This window comes from Mytilus trossulus, chromosome 3 (assembly GCF_036588685.1).
Source record: "Mytilus trossulus isolate FHL-02 chromosome 3, PNRI_Mtr1.1.1.hap1, whole genome shotgun sequence".
NCBI classification, from domain to species: domain Eukaryota; kingdom Metazoa; phylum Mollusca; class Bivalvia; order Mytilida; family Mytilidae; genus Mytilus; species Mytilus trossulus.
Genome location: NC_086375.1, coordinates 84,989,015 through 85,007,557, shown reverse-complemented (window position 1 = coordinate 85,007,557; position 18,543 = coordinate 84,989,015). Strand labels below are relative to the sequence as shown.

The following is an 18,543-nucleotide window of genomic DNA, read 5'->3' as shown; positions in this document are numbered from 1 at the left end:
TTTTTACAGATTTTGTCTTTGAAATATACGAGAATACATCATCAATGTAAAACATTAATTTACATCTATGAAAATTAGTTGTTGTGTAACGTTTTATATGTTGATATAACGGAAGTATTATATCTAATATCTTTATACTATAATCTATGTACAATAGCAAAAAGGTTTGAACTTTAATCAGATGTACGACTTTAAAACTTTATATAAGAGATCATTTTTATGTAGCCGAAACGCGCATCTGGCGTAATAAATTATAATCCTTGTACCTTTGACAACTATTCAGCAAGGTAATAGCCGTTTACACTCAGTAATGCTTTGTTCTATCAATGAATAAATAATTTCTCAAGATAATTGTTAAGACTTCCTCCACAATTGCATGAACATTCAATATTTTATTTGTCTTCTTTTTTTACACAGGCGTGTGCGAGAGTGGTAACTTTTAAATGGTAATTATAAAATACATATAGAAAGATGTGGTGTGAGTGCCAATGAACCAGCTCTCCATCCAAGTAAAAATTTATAAAATTAAACCATCATAGGTCAAGGTACGGCCTTTAACACGGAACATTGGCCCAAACCGAATAGCAAGCTATAAAGGGTCCCAAAAATTACTAGTGTAAAACCATGCAAAAGGGAAAACCAACAGTCTAATCTATATAAAAACGAAAACGAGAAACGAGAAACACTTATGAACCACATAAACAGACGACAACCACTAAACTTCAGATTCTGACTTAGGACAGGTGCAAACAAATGCAGCGGGATAACACATTTTAATGGTACCAATCCTTTTTCCATTTCATAAACAATAGTCTAACATCACAACATAGAAGACACACTATAGAATATCAATCGGAAGGCTTAAATTAATCAAAAACATAGTTAGACAAATTTACACACACAACGAACGAAAGAATTTGATCTGTGATACAATGCAAATACATAATTAATAAGAATAAGGGATGAAAAAAATAGGGCAACAGGCAAATAACTATGTTTAAACTAAGATAAAAGCATAAAACCCATGTGAAATGTTAGAAAAACATCAACTTTGAAAAAAAAATATAACGTCGTATTTCACAGGTAAATGAAAATAATTTTGTGCTAAGTATACTTGTTTTGTGTTAATAATCTTCCGTTGAGGAGTATCAGAAAATGTCTTGTATATCAAAAAAACTAATCTACAACTTGGTACATATAAAACTATACAACAGAATTCATTACAACATAAGAACAGATGCTTTAGCTTTAGCTATAAACTCTTTTCTTCCGTTTTTAACCTTCCTTCTGATGTTCTTCTACTTCTTTAGTTAAGGAAAACCATCAACCTCCTGAGGATCACTTTTCAGTGCATGCCAGTCTGAGGTTGTTTTGAGTTAATTTGTTGAAAATAACATCATCTAAGTCATAGTTCAACACTTGCACCTCATTATTTTCCCAAAGGTACGTCGAAAATCTTTATTGGTATAAGCATAGATGATAGGGTTAAGGGTTGAGTTTAAGTATGTCATCCAAAACATCACCGTATATAACAACGGTGGAACCAGATCTGGATGGAACGCATATATATCCCACGTGACATAAAACGGAAACCAAAATATAAGATAACTTAAAACGACATATGACAAGGTGATGAAAATCTTTCTCTCTGATTTGTTATAATTTACATCATTGGTTGTTTCATTGGTGCATCGATTTCCACCTTGCGTTCTCTGCGTAGTTTGAGATGATGACGTTGACGTCAGTTGATCTGGAGCAACAGGTCGAGAATCTTGTGGACTGCTTATAAATTCAATCTGGTTATTTGTAACGTTTTTATCAGGTGGCTTTGTGGTATCGTTTGAGTAAGGATTTTGTGTACTCTTGTTTATTGGGAGGTCTTGTATTTTACTATAAATACTAGTGACTGTGATATTCGATTGTTGTTCATTAATAGTAGACCTGGCATTCGCATGGATCTTAGGTTTAATTTTCCCTCTTTTTCTCATTACAGTCAAAACTTTGACGTAAGAAATCATCATAAGGGCGCATGGTAAATAATGCCCTATCACATCTACTACAATTATAAACTCCCTGTTTTCGTTTGGTTCCCAAATACATGAATATTCTTCGTTATGCTTCAGTCGATCTCCAATAAATGGTGGAGTCCATATCGTAACCACAATAACCCTGAAATAAAGAAAAAAAACATAAACGATATGCAAGTCATTTAAACCTTATTATTATAGTCATCTAAAACAAAGTGCTATTTTGATTAATCTTCATGGCCTGTAAACAACAACAATTGTATGGGATATTCAATCTGTAGGATTCTTAAATATCTCACTTCAAACTAACATCAAGAACTATATTTGTGATTTTACTGTTTTCAATATGTGCAGAAGTCTTTAAAAAGATACATCATTATATATAGCGTTAGACTGAACTTGTTAATCTTTTGTTCATTTTATTGTTTATCTTTATCTCGAATTTCTTTTGAAAAAGAACATTTTATATAGTATGTTAGTCTTTTTTTGTTATTGATTTGTTATAAATTCGACTGATTCAAAAATCTGGACCATCTAAGAGAGGATATGAGTGTCGTTGAAAGTTTGCAAAGGTCAGTAGTGAGTCAAAGGTTAATTTACTTGTATTAATTTCAATGAGTGTTTGCCACTTGTGCTAAATATCTACAAAGGTGATTGACAATTTTTTAGATTATAGCTCTTCATCTTTTATATAAGCTTTGGAATTCAAATATTTTGGCCACGAGCATCACTGAAGATACATGTATTGTCGAAATGCGCATCTGGTGCAAGAAAATTGGTACCGTTAATTTTATTAGCGTAAAACTGTATTTCCTTGAAATAGTTCTAGTGTGAATAAACATTTAACGAGACAAACGATCTGGATCTGGAACGTCCAACTGTAGGGGTGCTCTTAGTAAATACAGCTGTTTCTTCCTTTATGTATTCACTCATTTATTTATTTAAATTTGCACAAAAGCGATAAATCATTTGTTTTTGGTTAAACTTTCAAAGTTTAATATCAAATGATGATGGTCCATTATAGTGTTATTATGTTATTAACATTAGAAAGTAACATTTATTATACAATAAATTTGTTTTTGATATCGTTGTTTACATCTAAGAATGACATCGTATATGTTATAGCAACAAAGAGATTATTCCTATTCATTACGACAGCATTTAATATGAAGACATTTTAAGAGGATAATTAATTTCATACAACATATCCGTAATGGAAATTGATTCGCAAGTAGCAGTTAAAATGACTATAGATACTTAATTGTCGGGCTATGTATACGTGTATAATGTCAGATTAAAAATAAATGCATTATCGTCTGGAGAATATAAAATACAGATGTTCATTGAAATGCCACAGGAATGTACAACATCAACAATAAAGATATAATACAAGAGAACTGAAAATTGATATGTGTCATAATCAGTTAAGTATTAATAGTTCTTGACGATCTACTGTTATCCTTTTTAATATTAGGATATAATCAGGTCTTTCAACTTTTGCGTGGAAAATCCATTTGAATTGTTGTCATTGCTATTATTATAAGGTCTTTCCGCCTTTCGTGGAAAGACCTATTGATGTTGTTCCATTTTTTTTATGGTTTATTAAAAGTTCTGTTTCAATGAAACACACATATTGCATCTTTTTCAGGAATTAAACAAGGACGATGGACGTATTCCGTCTGGATGATAACAGCAAACAGAAAGTAGAAAAATTTACTTTTGACTTCGAGGTTGATTAACTTAATATTCCTCAGAGCAAATTGCTTACTTTTGCATTAAATCGTTTAAGTACAACACTTAATGTATATATGTACATGAACAAGAATTTCTGACTTGCTTTTTTGAATAACAAATTTTAAAGATCAGCTGTGTTACATGAAAGCCTATGGAAATGTCAGTTTCAAGACCGCAACATTATATGAAACTAGTCAACGGTAATTCTTCCAAAAGTATAAATTCGTTAGTAAGACCAAAAAAGTATTAAACAATATAAATGCACATATTCCTGTCCTATGTCAGGAATCTGATATACAGTAGTTGTCGTTTGTTTATGTAATTTATACGTTTCTCTTTTCTCGTTTTTAAAGATAAGACCGTTCGTTTTCCCGTTTTGAATGGTTTTACACTATTAGTTTTGGGGCCCTTTATAGCTTATTGTTCGGTGTGAGCCAAGGCTCTGTGTTGAAGGCCGTACATTGACCTATAAGGGTTTACTTTTATAAATTACTATTTGGATGGAGAGTTGTCGCATTGGCACTCACACCACATCTTCCTATATATATATATATATACAACTCGTCTAAACATCAACCCAACAATGTTAGATCTGTAAATTTGCTTTCGCAAATTTTTGGTTCTTCCCTCGCCGGGATTCGAACCCATGCTACTGTGATATCGTGACACCAAATCGCCTGCACTGCAGCCGTCCCGCTAGACCACACGACCACCTGGGCTCTCAAAAAAAGAGCTTTCGGTGGCCATATGTTACCTTTCCACGTCAGTTTTAATCTAACGGCGTACTACAGTACATGATATATAAGGCATGAAGATGTTATTGTTACAGATCAGCTAAATTATCTATAGTAAAGGATCCTACAAATTAATGTAAGATACAGTCACAGAAAATAATTATATTCATAAGTACGTCTGAGTCAGTGACAACCCTACAACAGATGTATCCATCGGATCGCCATCAATGATGGTGATACATGGCTGTGTACATAATGTATATACAACTCGTCTAAACATCAACCCAACAATGTTAGATCTGTAAATTTGCTTTCGCAAATTTTTGGTTCTTCCCTCGCCGGGATTCGAACCCATGCTACTGTGATATCGTGACACCAAATCGCCTGCACTGCAGCCGTATATATAAACGAGTCTAAATTGAAAACTACGTTCAAACCTATGATTGCGTTGGATAAAAACCGCAATTTTTGGACGTGTGCATGTCAAACAAATTTCGTTGTAGAAGGGTCTAAAAACAGCACAAACAACATTTTCCAAAAGACCAAAAAAGTGAAAAAGTATATTTAAACAAAACGCATTTGACTAACAGGTCGAACAACTGATGTTCTTTAACCCTGCTGACTGCCATTGACGATTGCCAAATAAAATTGATCACAAGATGTAACAAACTGAATCTAAATATAAATTTAATACGTCACAGAAAAAAATAATTTTGTTTACTTGTGGCTACGATGTATTGCCACAAACATTCGGTGTCAATATTTCTTTAGTACACCAGATCTAGATTTCGACAATATATGTCTCTTCAGTGATGTTAGGGATCGAAACGGTATTTGGAAGGCCATATAATTTACTCTCAATTTAAGATTGACTCTTGAATTTTAAGAGACAATATATAGGATGAACGGATCATATAAACCGGAGGGAAAACATGATACATGCCCAAACAAAAAATATAAACGAGTCTAAATTGAAAACTATATATATATATATACAACTCGTCTAACCATCAACCCAACAATGTTAGATCTGTAAATTTGCTTTCGCAAATTTTTGGTTCTTCCCTCGCCGGGATTCGAACCCATGCTACTGTGATATCGTGACACCAAATCGCCTGCACTACAGCCGTCCCGCTAGACCACACGTCCACCTGGGCTCTAAAAAAAGGGCTTTCGGTGGGCATGTGATACCTTTCCACGTCAGTTTTAATCTAGCGGCGTACTACAGTACATGATATATAAGGCATGAAGATGTTGTTGTTACAGATCAGCTAAATTATCTATAGTAAAGGATCCTATAAATTAATGTAAGATACAGTCCCAGAAAATAATTATATTCATAAGTACGTCTGAGTCAGTGACAACCCTACAACAGATGTATCCATCGGATCGCCATCAATGATGGTGATACATGGATATATATATATACCGTATGTTTGTGGCATAACATCGTGGTCACAAGTTAAACTTTTATTTCTGTTTAGTATTAAATTTATATTAGGATCCATTTTGTTACATCTTGTGATCAATTTTATTTGGCAATCGCCAATGGCAGTCAGCAGGGTTAAAGAAAAACAGTTGTTCGACCTGTTAGTTAAATGCGTTTTGTTTAAATATACTTTTTCACCTTTTGGTCTTTTGGAAAATGCTGTTTTTAGTCCCTTCTACAACGAAATTTGTTTACATGCACACGTATAAAAATTGCGGTTTTTATCCAACGCAATCATAGGTTTGAACGTAGTTTTCAATTTAGACTCGTTTATATTTTTTGTTTGGGCTTGTATCATATTTTCCCTCCGGTTTATATGATCCGTTCATCCTATATTGACTCTTAAAATTCAAAAGTTTATCTAAACATGAGGGTACTTTTTTTAAAAATGAGGGTACTTGTTATATGGCCTTCCAAATACCGTTTTGATCCCTAACTTCACTGAAGAGACATTTATTGTCGAAATCCGGATCTGGTGTACTTAAAAGATATTGACACCGTATGTTTGTGGCATGACATCGTGGCCACCAGTTAAACTTTTATTTCTGTTTAGTATTAAATTTATATTAGGATCCATTTTGTTACATCTTGTGATCAATTTTATTTGGCAATCGCCAATGGCAGTCAGCAGGGTTAAAGAACATCAGTTGTTCGACCTGTTAGTCAAATGCGTTTTGTTTAAATATACTTTTTCACCTTTTGGACTTTAGGAAAATGTTGTGTGTGCTGTTTTTCAAGCTAATAGAGTGTACTATAACAAACAAACACGGAGTTTAAAAAAGGAACAACGACTTAAATCACATGGATGTCAAGTTGGTTCTATATTCAAACTGAGAAAACATTTTAAACCTGTTGCCTTTTGTTAACTATTATTCTTGTGTTTCTTTGTCAATTTGTTCTCCTATTTATTTCTATTGTAGTCATGTAATGTTGTGTTGTCATTTTTATGTTATATTTCACATGGCCATAACAGAGGCAACCAAAGTATGGAATAAGTTACCACTCGAAATATAAAAATGTCCTAATGTGGAATTATTCAAGAAACATAGTTATAATCATTTTCTTGAAAATTATATGCAAGTCAAATAATTTGTTTTTCTCTAACAAAACTATATCAAATATTGTCATTTTATTACCCTTTGTATATTTTAGTGATTGAATTGTTGTATATACTAGTAATATATATTGTAATTTAATGTATCAATGTTAACTGTATGCGTGTATTTTGTTTGAGGGCCTCAATGAAAATTAGACTATTTCTAATTGAGTTACCCTCTTTAAATAAAGAATTTATTATTATTATTATTATAGAGGGAGGTTTGGCATGCCACAAAACCAGGTTCAGCCCACCATTGTTTTCTTTAAAAAATGCTTTGTACCAAGTCAGGAATTCGTTTCTGTGTGTGTTACATTTTAACGTTGTGGATCTTTTGTGTCGTTTGTTTCCTCTTATATTTGAGTGTGAAGTCACATTATTATAGACGTGTCACTGTACTTTTCTATCCCAAATTCATGTATTTAGTTTTGATGTTATATTTGTTATTCGCATCGGATTTTGTCTAATGCTTTGTTTCTTTTCTGTGTGTGTTACATTTTAATGTTGTGTAGTAATTTTCCTGTATTTAATGCGTTTCCCTCGGTTTTGGTTTATGACCCGGATTTGTTTTTGTCTATTGATTTATGAGTTTTGAACATAGGTATACTACTGTTGCCTTTATCTATTATTTTTTTCGTTTTTTCTTTAATTTATTTTGTTCAATATTCATATTATGAAATTCGTTTACAATTTTCATCATCAATATTGTTAACATTCGATTTATAATAACAGTAAACAATCATTTTTTAACACTCAACATTTGATTTTAAGATTCAACATTCGATTTGATCATTCAACGTTCAATTTCAAAATTCAACATGCAATTAATTTTTTTTATCATTCGATGTCAACTTTTACTGTTTTTCGCCTACACGAACAATTTTTACTTCGTTAAAAGTATCATAATCTTTCTTTTCGTCATTTTGATCTTTCAGAAACTATGAAAGCAATAAACATCAAACGATTCAAATTGAAAAAGAAGAAACTGGTGCGTGCTGTATACCCGCAAACAATGAATCTTATTAAATTCTTCAGGCAAATGGTTCTTTTTAAGTCCGTTAAACTCTAATCGAGTGAATATGCATAAATTCCAAAGCTTTTGAAATCAACTCCAATATATTTTTTTCTTTTAATCTTTTAGTTTTGTGTTTTCGGTATGTATAATAACTATTGTATATAGAATTACAAATAATTAAGTTTGATATCCAATCCCTGACAACTTTCTTTGCTTATTTTTATCATCATTTGAGAATAAAGCAAATGTCAGATACACACCTTAAGGAGACAGCAAGATAACAACAGTTCACAACAAAATGCATGAGTATCTTAAAAAAATACAATTGCTTCAAACTCAAATTTTAACAGCCTACAAATTTATTAAAATTATCAAAGAAAAAAGTTAAATCACTACTGAGCTTACAGGAAAATAAAATCGGAAAATCATGGCAAAAACAAATGACAAAACACATAAAAAACGAATAAACAACAACTGTTAATTCTGACTTGGTACATGCATTTTCAAATGAAGAAAATGGTGAATTAAACCTGGTTTTATAGCGCTAAACCTTTCACTTTGTACGACAGTGTCATAAATACCGTTATATTTACAATGATGCGTAAACTAAACAGACATAATAAATAGAATAGTCAAAATATGGGTAGAGCAGTCATTAATTCACAATTTCTTTTTACAATTTAAAAAGAAACAATTTAACAGAACACAAAAACATCTATCAAATTAAAAACACATATGCTGTGTCTGACATATGGGTACATCAGTCATTATCGTGTTACAATTTTAAAAGAATGTTAGAATGAACACATTGAGAAAAAAGAAGAAAACAAAACAATTGAAGAAATAATTGAGAGATAATTTTTTTTATAAATATAGAAAACAAAGGAATGTTTACTGTTGAACATTGAACTCTTGAACCAAATTCACATTTGTTCAAATAACGAACAGGATATAAAATAACGAACAAAGCATACATTAAAAAAGTGAGGATAATACCACAAATCGAATACATGTATAGTTAAAAAGTTGAAGCAAAAACCTCAAATATTCAGACATATCCCTAAATAAGGTTCATGTTGTCTTCAACAAGGAAAACTCCTGGAATTCCGAAATTTCACTTGGAACATGAATTTCAAAACCCATAAATGAGAGGACATTTAACCTCATTGGTCGAAAACAAACTGACAACGCCATGATAAAAATAAAGTAGCAAACAAACAGACAAACAAGAATACAACATAGAAATCTAAAGACATAGCAACACGAACCCACCAAGAAATGAGGGTTATCTCAGGTTCTTAATCTGCTCCACATGTGACATGCTTCATTTTGCATGTTCTTTCCATAAACAATCCGAACTTTTCAGATTGAGTTCCATTTATATATCCCCCAGAACTAGAAATTAAAGAAACAACAGACACGGCTTCCTCCGCCTCATTTTTAGACTTATATCTCGAATTTGACTTACACAGTGAGATCACTATTGAAAAACACGAGTTTAGACAAAGAAGTGTTAAAAAACTATCGGCCGGTCTCAAATTTACCATTCATTTCCAAGATAAATGAGAAAGTAGTTGCCACTCGTTTTGAGAATCACATCACGTCTTATTCTCTCTATGATCATGTTCAGTCAGCGTATCGTGCCTACCATTCTACGGAAACCGCTCTCTTGCGCGTCCATAATGATATTGTGTGCGCACTTGATAATAACTGTTGTGTAGTCTTGCTTATGCTTGACTTATCTGCTGCATTTGACACTATCGACCATACAATACTTCTCAATCGTTTAGAGTTTTCATTTGGGATAACTGCTGAGGCACTGTTGTGGTTGAAATAATATTTGACAGATAGAACTCATCGTGTTTCTATCGGATCGGTACAATCGGATGATATCAGACTCGGCTTTGGTGTACCACAAGGCTCTGTGTTGGGACCAAAACTTTTCTGTATGTTTGCCAAACCAGTCGGAGAAATTTGCAGGCGACATGGGATGTCTTACCATTCATACGCTGGCGACACGCAAGTGCATCAAGTCATTAAACCTCTTGGAGACTGGTCGGACCTCTCCAATCGTCTTGAGAACTGTTTGTCGGATATCAGTGCAAGGATGAGTATCAACATGCTTAAATTAAACCAAGACAAAACCGAATTAATTGTGTTTGCACCAAAACAACAACTAAAGCAACTATCCAGTTTCCAACTAACATTCGATGGAACTATATTGACTGATGCTTCTTGTGTGAAAAATCTTGGATTTTATTTTGACAAAACACTCAGCATGGAACAACAAGCTAGTGCAACGACAAAAGCATGTTTACATCAGATACGAAATATTGGTCGCATTAGATCCCTGAATACAGATGAGGCATGTAAGACTCTAGTGTGCTCACTCGTTACATCACGACTAGATTATTGTTATGCGCTGTTATATGGAACAAATAGCTGTGTAATAACAAAACTACAGCGTGTGCAAAATACAGCATCACGGCTAATAACGCGCAAGAGAAAATACGATTCAATAACACCTGTTCTCATTTCATTGCACTGGTTACCGGTTCATTTTCGTTGTCAGTACAAACTCCTGCTGTACGTTTTTAAAGCAATTCATGGCAAGGCACCATCATACCTACAGGAATTAGTTGAACATTACAAACCTGGTAGAGCCTTGCGATCGGAGAAAAGCATGCTTTTACGACTACCAAACGATGTTAGGACAAAACGCTATGGTGAACGACGGTTCGATATTGCCGCACCAACTCTTTGGAACAGCTTACCTTCATCCTTACGAAATGAACAATCACTTGACGTTTTTAAAAAGGATCTTAAGACATATTTTTTCCGAAGTGCTTTCATTGATTTTTTGAAAATTTTGAAATGTATGAACAATTTGTTTTACCAGTTGATTGTATTGTGAACTTTTACTTAATAATTTTTAATACTTGAGTCACTGTGGTTTAATGATAATCATTATTTTAAATTTATACAGAGGACATTTTAAATTTTTCTAAATGCCCGCGTCACACTGTCCCGATTTTTACGCCGATGGCAACACGATTATGGAAGTTTTCAAAATCGGGACTGGTCGTATCCAGATCGGGCCATTCGTAGTGCTATTTTTAACCATCGTAGAACCATCGGCCACTTTTTCTAGCCCTCGGGGACAAATTCGGGGAGGGTTCTAAATTTTTTAACATGTTAAAAAATCCCCGAAGGTGCGTCCGATGTTGAGGATTCGTATTGAGTTCGTATCACCATCCTCACCATCGTAATGTCACCGGGAATGCATCTTTGCAACACGACTTCGTGAATACTTCGTAATCCCGTCATGTTGCCATGGAATAAAAGTACGAAGGCGACCAGATGGGACTACGACGGCAATAAATCCAGCTAAATGTAAGTTAATTTTCGCGCTAAAATACATTTAAAGTGTCATGCGCGATATGCATTGGTCAGTCTAATACGACAGTTAAGAAAGACGTTCACAAAAAATGGAGATCATATCATATGATTCTATGAAAACAAGAAAGGCAACAGCGTGGTTTCTATTAATTCAAATGGAACAAGAAGAGCAGCTATAACAGGCTCAGGATTTACTTTTACAAGTAAAATATTATTTTTTGTCAATTTTTCATATCAAGTAACATAATGAAAATCATTAACGCGCCTCGTACACCAACACTGCAGGTACACGTATATAGGGAAACCAACTTTTCTTCGTTATTCTGATTTTTTATGTATCGTCCGAGTTGTTGTCACACGAATGTTTACTCCATAACAATTTTGTTTTCTATATGTCATATTTTGCCGCATTTGCTGCTTTCGCTATATCATTCCTTTTGTCTATATTATTATGATATTCTCTTGAAAAGAGCTCTTTTCGAATAAAAGGGATCAACGAACCCATTACCTTACCTTTAGGATAGATCAGTGAACATGGGCATAATTATGGGTGATTATTTCGACTAGTGCACACATTTTACAATTCAAACAAGGCAATGCCGAGCGTGGCATCCCCTCGTATGTAACATGTTGGGGACAAATATGGACACTATATTTGTATATGTCACATGCAGAAAATGGTAAATTGAATATGTATATTTGATACATAAACAATTTTTTTAGAAATCAACAAAAACATTCAGTTACTGGAAATACCTTTAATATTGTCTTTTGAACCAGCAGGTAATAAATTAGCAACCAATTTCCCGTGTATTATGCTATTTTAAGGAGAAAGAACAAGACCATCTGCATGACTTTGATCTTTGGCCTTGAACGTAAAAAATGTCAGATCATTACAAGGAGGAACAATATACCAAATGGGGTTAAAATCTTTTGAAGCATATTGGTTTTAGAGTGTCCACAAGGGTGGTATTGCCTTGTATTACAACTGCCACTGCGACCTTGACCTTTGAACTTTAAAGTCAATAGCGCTTAAGATATTCTTAACGAGTAACACCATACCAAATTTTGATCATCTACACGCAATTTACATGTAGTAGGCGAGGGGATAATAAACTAAATTTTATAAGAATTAGACAAAAAGATCGATTTCCCGCCATATATTTTAAATGCATCGTAAGCTGTACACGACATCGTATGGCCATAGCGCCATCATCGTAATCCATCGTGTAGCCTTCGTGATCCATCGTGTAGGCTTCGGCTGAGATATGAAGCTTAAATACCCGTCTTTGGTTAACCTTCGTATGTCCATCTTTTGCTATCGTATATAATTTAGGCACCATCGTATAGACTTCGTTATTCATCGTACTTGCTTCGGTCACGTTTTGGTATTTTAACGAGATCGGGACCAACTTCGTACGAACTTACAATTTTCGCATTCGGGTGTCCATCGTATATAAAAATCGGGACAGTGTGACGCGGGCATAACTCATTTTTATTTTTTTGAAACTTTTTACTTTTCTTTCATTTTGATTAATTTTAAATTTTTGATATTTTTTGTGTGGGTTGTACATTCTTTTATATTATTCTATTTAACCGACAATCAATGTTTTCATTTTACACGCCACTGCTGAGAAATTGTATTTATGTGATTGTATAGTTTGCTTTTACCTTATGTGTCTTATTTTTTGTTTATTCATGTTAAGCGCTTAGGGTAATTTTTCAAATTATATAATGCGCTATATAAATATTGTATAATAATAATAATAATAATCTCAGTACCAGAATCTTAATTAGAATTTTAAATTTCTCCCACCTTAGTAGCAATATACCAACTTCACCTGCATATGGGATATATATTTCCCAACTTATTCGATATTATAGAGCTTGCAGCTCTGCTCAGACTTTGTAAAACGTCACCAGTGTCTGAGTAGAAAGTTGATGAACCAGGGATATGTCAAATAACGCCTCGTCCTTTTCCTAAAAAGGTGCACCGGAAGGTACCAAGACCTTGTTGATGAATATTCTGTATCAACTTCACAAATAATACATGATGGTTTTAATGTATAGATTCTTCGTACTGATGTTGTTTATCATCTTAACAACATGTTTTATTGTTTTTTCATTTGTCTTTGTTCATTTTTACTGTTGGATTGTTTTATGTGATATCCGTTTAACGTGGCTCGGTACTTATACATCCAATCAATGTGTTTGTATTGTCTTTCATTTTTTTGGTAGTATGTTTTGTATATGCGACTTTTTGTATTTCTTTGGTTCTTATAACGTGACTCTGTACTTTTAAAGATCCGGTCAGTATGATATTGTTCTATTTTATGTCATTATGATATATTTCTATTATGAATTACAAACGTCAAAATTATTCAATCGCGTAGTGGAATTAACTATTTGTGGATTCTTATAAATTTCATATAACTTTTGGACTATTTTAAATCTCAGTCTATTTCTGTAATTTGTTCTTACATACTTTTGATTTTTTAACCCTGTATGCTAACATTGCCTATGTGAAATTTCAAAATTGTTTATATGTACATTGAACGACAAATATATGTGACGTATAAAATTTACTGACGTCAGACACGCAAATCAATTACTGTGTTTGTAGATAGATGTTTTTGTGTTCTGTTAAATTGTTCCTTTTAAAATTGTTACACGATAATGACTGCTGTACTCATATTTTGACTATTTATTTATTGTGTCTGTTTAGTTAACGCAGCATTGTAAATATAACGGAATTTGATGAGACTGTCATCAAAGTGAGAGAGTTAGCGCTATAAAACAAGGTTTAATCCACCATTGTCTACATTTGAAAATGCCTGTACCAAGTCAGGAATATGACATTCCTTGTCCATTCGTTTTGTATGCGTTTTGTTATTTGATTTTGACATGAAATTATGGACTTTCCGAATTGATTTGCCTCTAAGTTCAGTATTTTTGTGATTTTACTTTTTAATAGATTGCTCGTCAGCTGCAACCTTCTATGAAGAAAGTCATGATAGAAAATACAAACCCGGGAATTTCGTATCAACTGGGAGATATATACTCCGTAACTAGTTAAGTGTTGTTTTGAATCGAGCCTCATTATCAATTTTTTTTGTCAAGATATGATGAACAGCTGTATCTGCTGTATACCTTATCTCATGTTCGATGGGATAGATCCGTTCAACATTGTCACCAAATTCGTAGTGATGGAACATCCTGTATAAAGCGGATACTGCTTATTTCATTTTTCGTAATCCTGTATTAAGTTTTGAATAAAAGGACAAGTAACAATCAAAAGGGCAAGATGAGGGACATAATTTGTTCCAATTGGAGTGCCGATTGTTCGTTGAAAAACACGTCCTTCAAACGGTCCATAAAATATACCGCACTACGACTTAAATCTGATACAACAAAGTCCGAAGTAACCGTTTTTGAAATCTTCATGTTCAATTATGTATCATCCGTGTACAATAAAGTGCTTGTACACAATTTTGGATACTAGCACTACAGATTGAAAACAGATAAACACTTATTTCAAAATGCAATAACTTGAAATTCAAGTTGTTCTAGATTGATATCATTGTTTTAGTTGACATGAAGAGATTGTGAATGTCCTTAGACTTTAATGAAAACCTATGTACGAATGTGTCGAGTAAAGTTTGTCAGTGGTTAACATATAATGAGTTTTATTTGTTTTAATAGAATCTACTGTGTAACAAATCACCATTCCTATTACAATTTCAATATTTGGCCTTAACTTTTAGAGTAGACGATATATAAAAGTATATTAAACTAAATGAAGATAAGCGGCAAGTTTCTAGGTCGATCGGTTCAAAATAAGAATTTGTTTAAGGAATCCACCATGTATTATTGCTTTTAATGATGTTTAAAATTTAAGAGCAATGGTGATAGCCCTAACTTTTAAATGGCAGACAGACATAGAAGATGTTGTTGTATCGTTTACAATATCAGAAAGATTAAGCAATGTGCATTTGTGATCATGTATGCTTCTCCCTATTATTAATAAGTTTTAAATATATTGAAACTATTCAATTATTCATCTTTTACGAATGAAAATAGGCAAATTATTCGCCAACGTATAAAGAAACGGCAATTCAGAATCAATGATAGCATTAACGGTTATAAAATTAAACATTAAATGCATTAAGGTTTCGTTTCTTGATAACGTGAATGCGCTAGTAGATTATGTAAGTCATATATAGTTAAATGCGTATGCACATGCACATGCAACGAAATTTAAATTCTTAATTTCTCTTCATTCAGTCGTTATCGAATACAAAGCATGTCAAGTTCCCACGTTATTAATAATACAGCTATATATTATAGTGTAAGTCTATTATAAATACAAAGAAACTTTCAAAGGTATTCTATTTATATTGAAGTCTATGAGTTAATAAACCATTCAAGTTTTTTCGACATAAATATCAACGATTGTATAGATTTACTTGGTTTATTTTAATAACCAACTATGGCTTTAAAAAAGCTCCTTAAAGGCGGTTTCATCAATTCGAGTGTAGAATGTTTTTGTCAATGACACCGTATTGTAATTTGACTTGAAACTTTTGGATTAGACATTGACTTATTACGTTGTTTTACCGATCCCGTAATTTTCTTTCTTTGTATCTCATGGACTTTCTCATGGGTGGTCACAGTTTAAAATAGATTACTCTGAAGGTTTGACAAGTCAAAGTAAGATAATACAACAGTGACCAGATAATGCACGTCAATACTAAATAAAACGCATGAGGAACAGGCTAATTAATCGTTCCTTGCATCGTCTATATATTTAGACTAAAAAAGTCAAATAACAAAAATACTGAACTACCAAATCGAATGTCAAAATCAACAATTCAAACACATCAAACGAATGGATTACATATATCTGTCATATTTCTGACTCGGTACAGGCATTTTCGTGTGTAGAAAATGATGAATTGGACCTGGTTTTATAGCGCAAAGTCTCTCACTTGTACGGCAGTGGCATCAAGTTCCATCAATTTGACAACGATGCGTTAACAAAACACGACGCGTCAACAAAACAAACAGACAAAATGGGTGAAAATGTCAAAAGAAGGGATACAGCAGACAACATTGTGTTATAAAGTGCGTTCGTATCAAAAACAGTTGAAAGATAAAATCGGGTGGTACTGAAAACAAATATTCCAAAAGAGCTAAGGCAATGTAGGCTTGGTATCAAGTTAGTTCAAATTGTAGAGTAAATGTATACTTACCATACAATGGCAATCATAATGATCGTCTTCTTAATTGATGAATTATTGCGGTAATGGATGGGCCATGTGACCGACCAGAATCTGTCAATAGAAATTGCCGTCAAGGTGAAAACCGAAGCAAAAGTCATAGCATAGTCGGCATATATCCAAAAGGCACACATGGCTGGTCCAAAAGGCCAGTATCCTAAGACTGTATCTATCATGTAAAACGTCATGGCTGTTATGGCTACTAAAAAGTCCGTTATTGCGAGATTGAATATAAAATAGTTGAAAGCTTCCTTTCGTAACTTTGACTCTATAATGAAAGCTAACAAAACAAAAAAGTTTCCTATTATAGTCACGAGTACTAAAGCGGTGAGTGTAATAATAATGGCAATATTCTTACTAGAAGGAACAAATTCTGGAAGGTCTTCAGTTTTGTTGCTCATATTTGTTCCGTTGCAGGCAGCTTCCTTTGTGTTACTTGCTTAGCTCAAACCACTTCCGATTGTTTCTAAACTAGTAAAAACGATTTTTCCTTTCAAAAATATTTTTTTCAATCCTTCATTCGTTTAAATGTAAAGCACTGCAGCTCTATTATTATTTTCTATAGCACGAATTGGGGTGGTGTGTTGATCCTCCTATGAGTTCCGTGAAACAGGTGACTTCTGTCTTTTTAATCCGTACACAGATCAATTCTGTTCCGGAACTATTTTCCTTTAGCTTACAACATTATTATTGTAGAGTAGTATGCGGATCGGAGCTGGAACTGCCGGGAAGTTTGATTGTGATGCTGTGTAATTATTGGTTTTATAATAAAGTGAAATATTAAAAGTTCGGAAATACTTTTATACCTGAGCTGATTGATCTAACCGACTTGTATTCATTATCCTTCCAAAGGATGTTTAATAGTGTAATTATTTTCTTTGAAAATGTCGTCATTTCCCCTCTGAAATAACAATTTAATTATTATTGAAGGAACTTTTAATACAAACCAAAACTTTATAATAAAAAAGTTCATATGTTTACCAGAAGATGATGGTATAAACAATAGAACTACACAACTTGTATTTCAATAAAGACACTGTGAAAGAGTACAAAGATAATAAACAAGAAACAAATCATATAATTCAGAAAAAAAGTGTCAATTAATTGTAAGTTATCAGTAAAATGGAAGTCAAAAAAACAAATTTAAATCATTATATTTTTCCTAACGATGAGAATCTATATAATAAAAAAGTTCATATGTTTACCAGAAGATGATGGTATAAACAATAGAACTACACAACTTGTATTTCAATAACGACACTGTGAAAGAGTACAACGATAATAAACAAGAAACAAATCATATAATTCAGAAAAAAAAGTGTCAATTAATTGTAAGTTATCAGTAAAAAGGAAGTCAAAAAAACAAATTTAAATCATTATATTTTTCCTAACGATGAGAATCTATACACTTTCGTGTTTATGACAGTGAAAATAATAAGTGGTATTATATTCTAATTCGCCAACACAAACGAATATAAATTATTTAATAAATAAAACAACACATAAATAGGATTAAGTGTGCCTACAGCTGTAGAAGCCTTTAATATTAACTTTACATTCAATTTCATTCTTAAATTAAAGTCCTTCACTTTAAATTCAGGCACACTACCACCAGTCCAATCATACAATAGCACAGTTATATACAGTAACAGTTACACAATCAAAAACTATTTACAAAAGAGGAAAAAATCATATTAATATAATGTACTAATGCATATACTCCCATTAACGATAACCATCTCATAAAAGGGGGTGGGTGGGTAAACATAA

The 18,543-nt window shown here is 32.9% G+C and overlaps 1 protein-coding gene across 1 annotated transcript; it reads right to left on the bottom strand.

Moving 5' to 3' along the window:
* Positions 1-1,363: 1,363 nt before the first annotated feature.
* Positions 1,364-17,272, bottom strand: LOC134711093 (muscarinic acetylcholine receptor M3-like). Its single transcript, XM_063571526.1, has 2 exons — positions 16,747-17,272; positions 1,364-2,169 (listed from the first exon to the last, which is right to left on the bottom strand). Exons 1-2 carry the CDS (start codon positions 17,172-17,174, stop codon positions 1,413-1,415), a joined length of 1,185 nt encoding a protein of 394 aa, XP_063427596.1. The 5' UTR covers positions 17,175-17,272; the 3' UTR covers positions 1,364-1,412.
* Between the last annotated feature and the right edge of the window lie 1,271 nt (positions 17,273-18,543).

Coding starts and splice junctions, on each gene's coding strand:
- LOC134711093 (XM_063571526.1), bottom strand. CDS start 17,174: ATGAGCAACAAAACTGAAGACCTTCCAGAATTTGTTCCTTCTAGTAAG. Junction 2,170..16,746: donor ATTATGATTGCCATTGTATG/GTAAGTATACAT, acceptor TCTTTATTTCAG/GGTTATTGTGGTTACGATAT.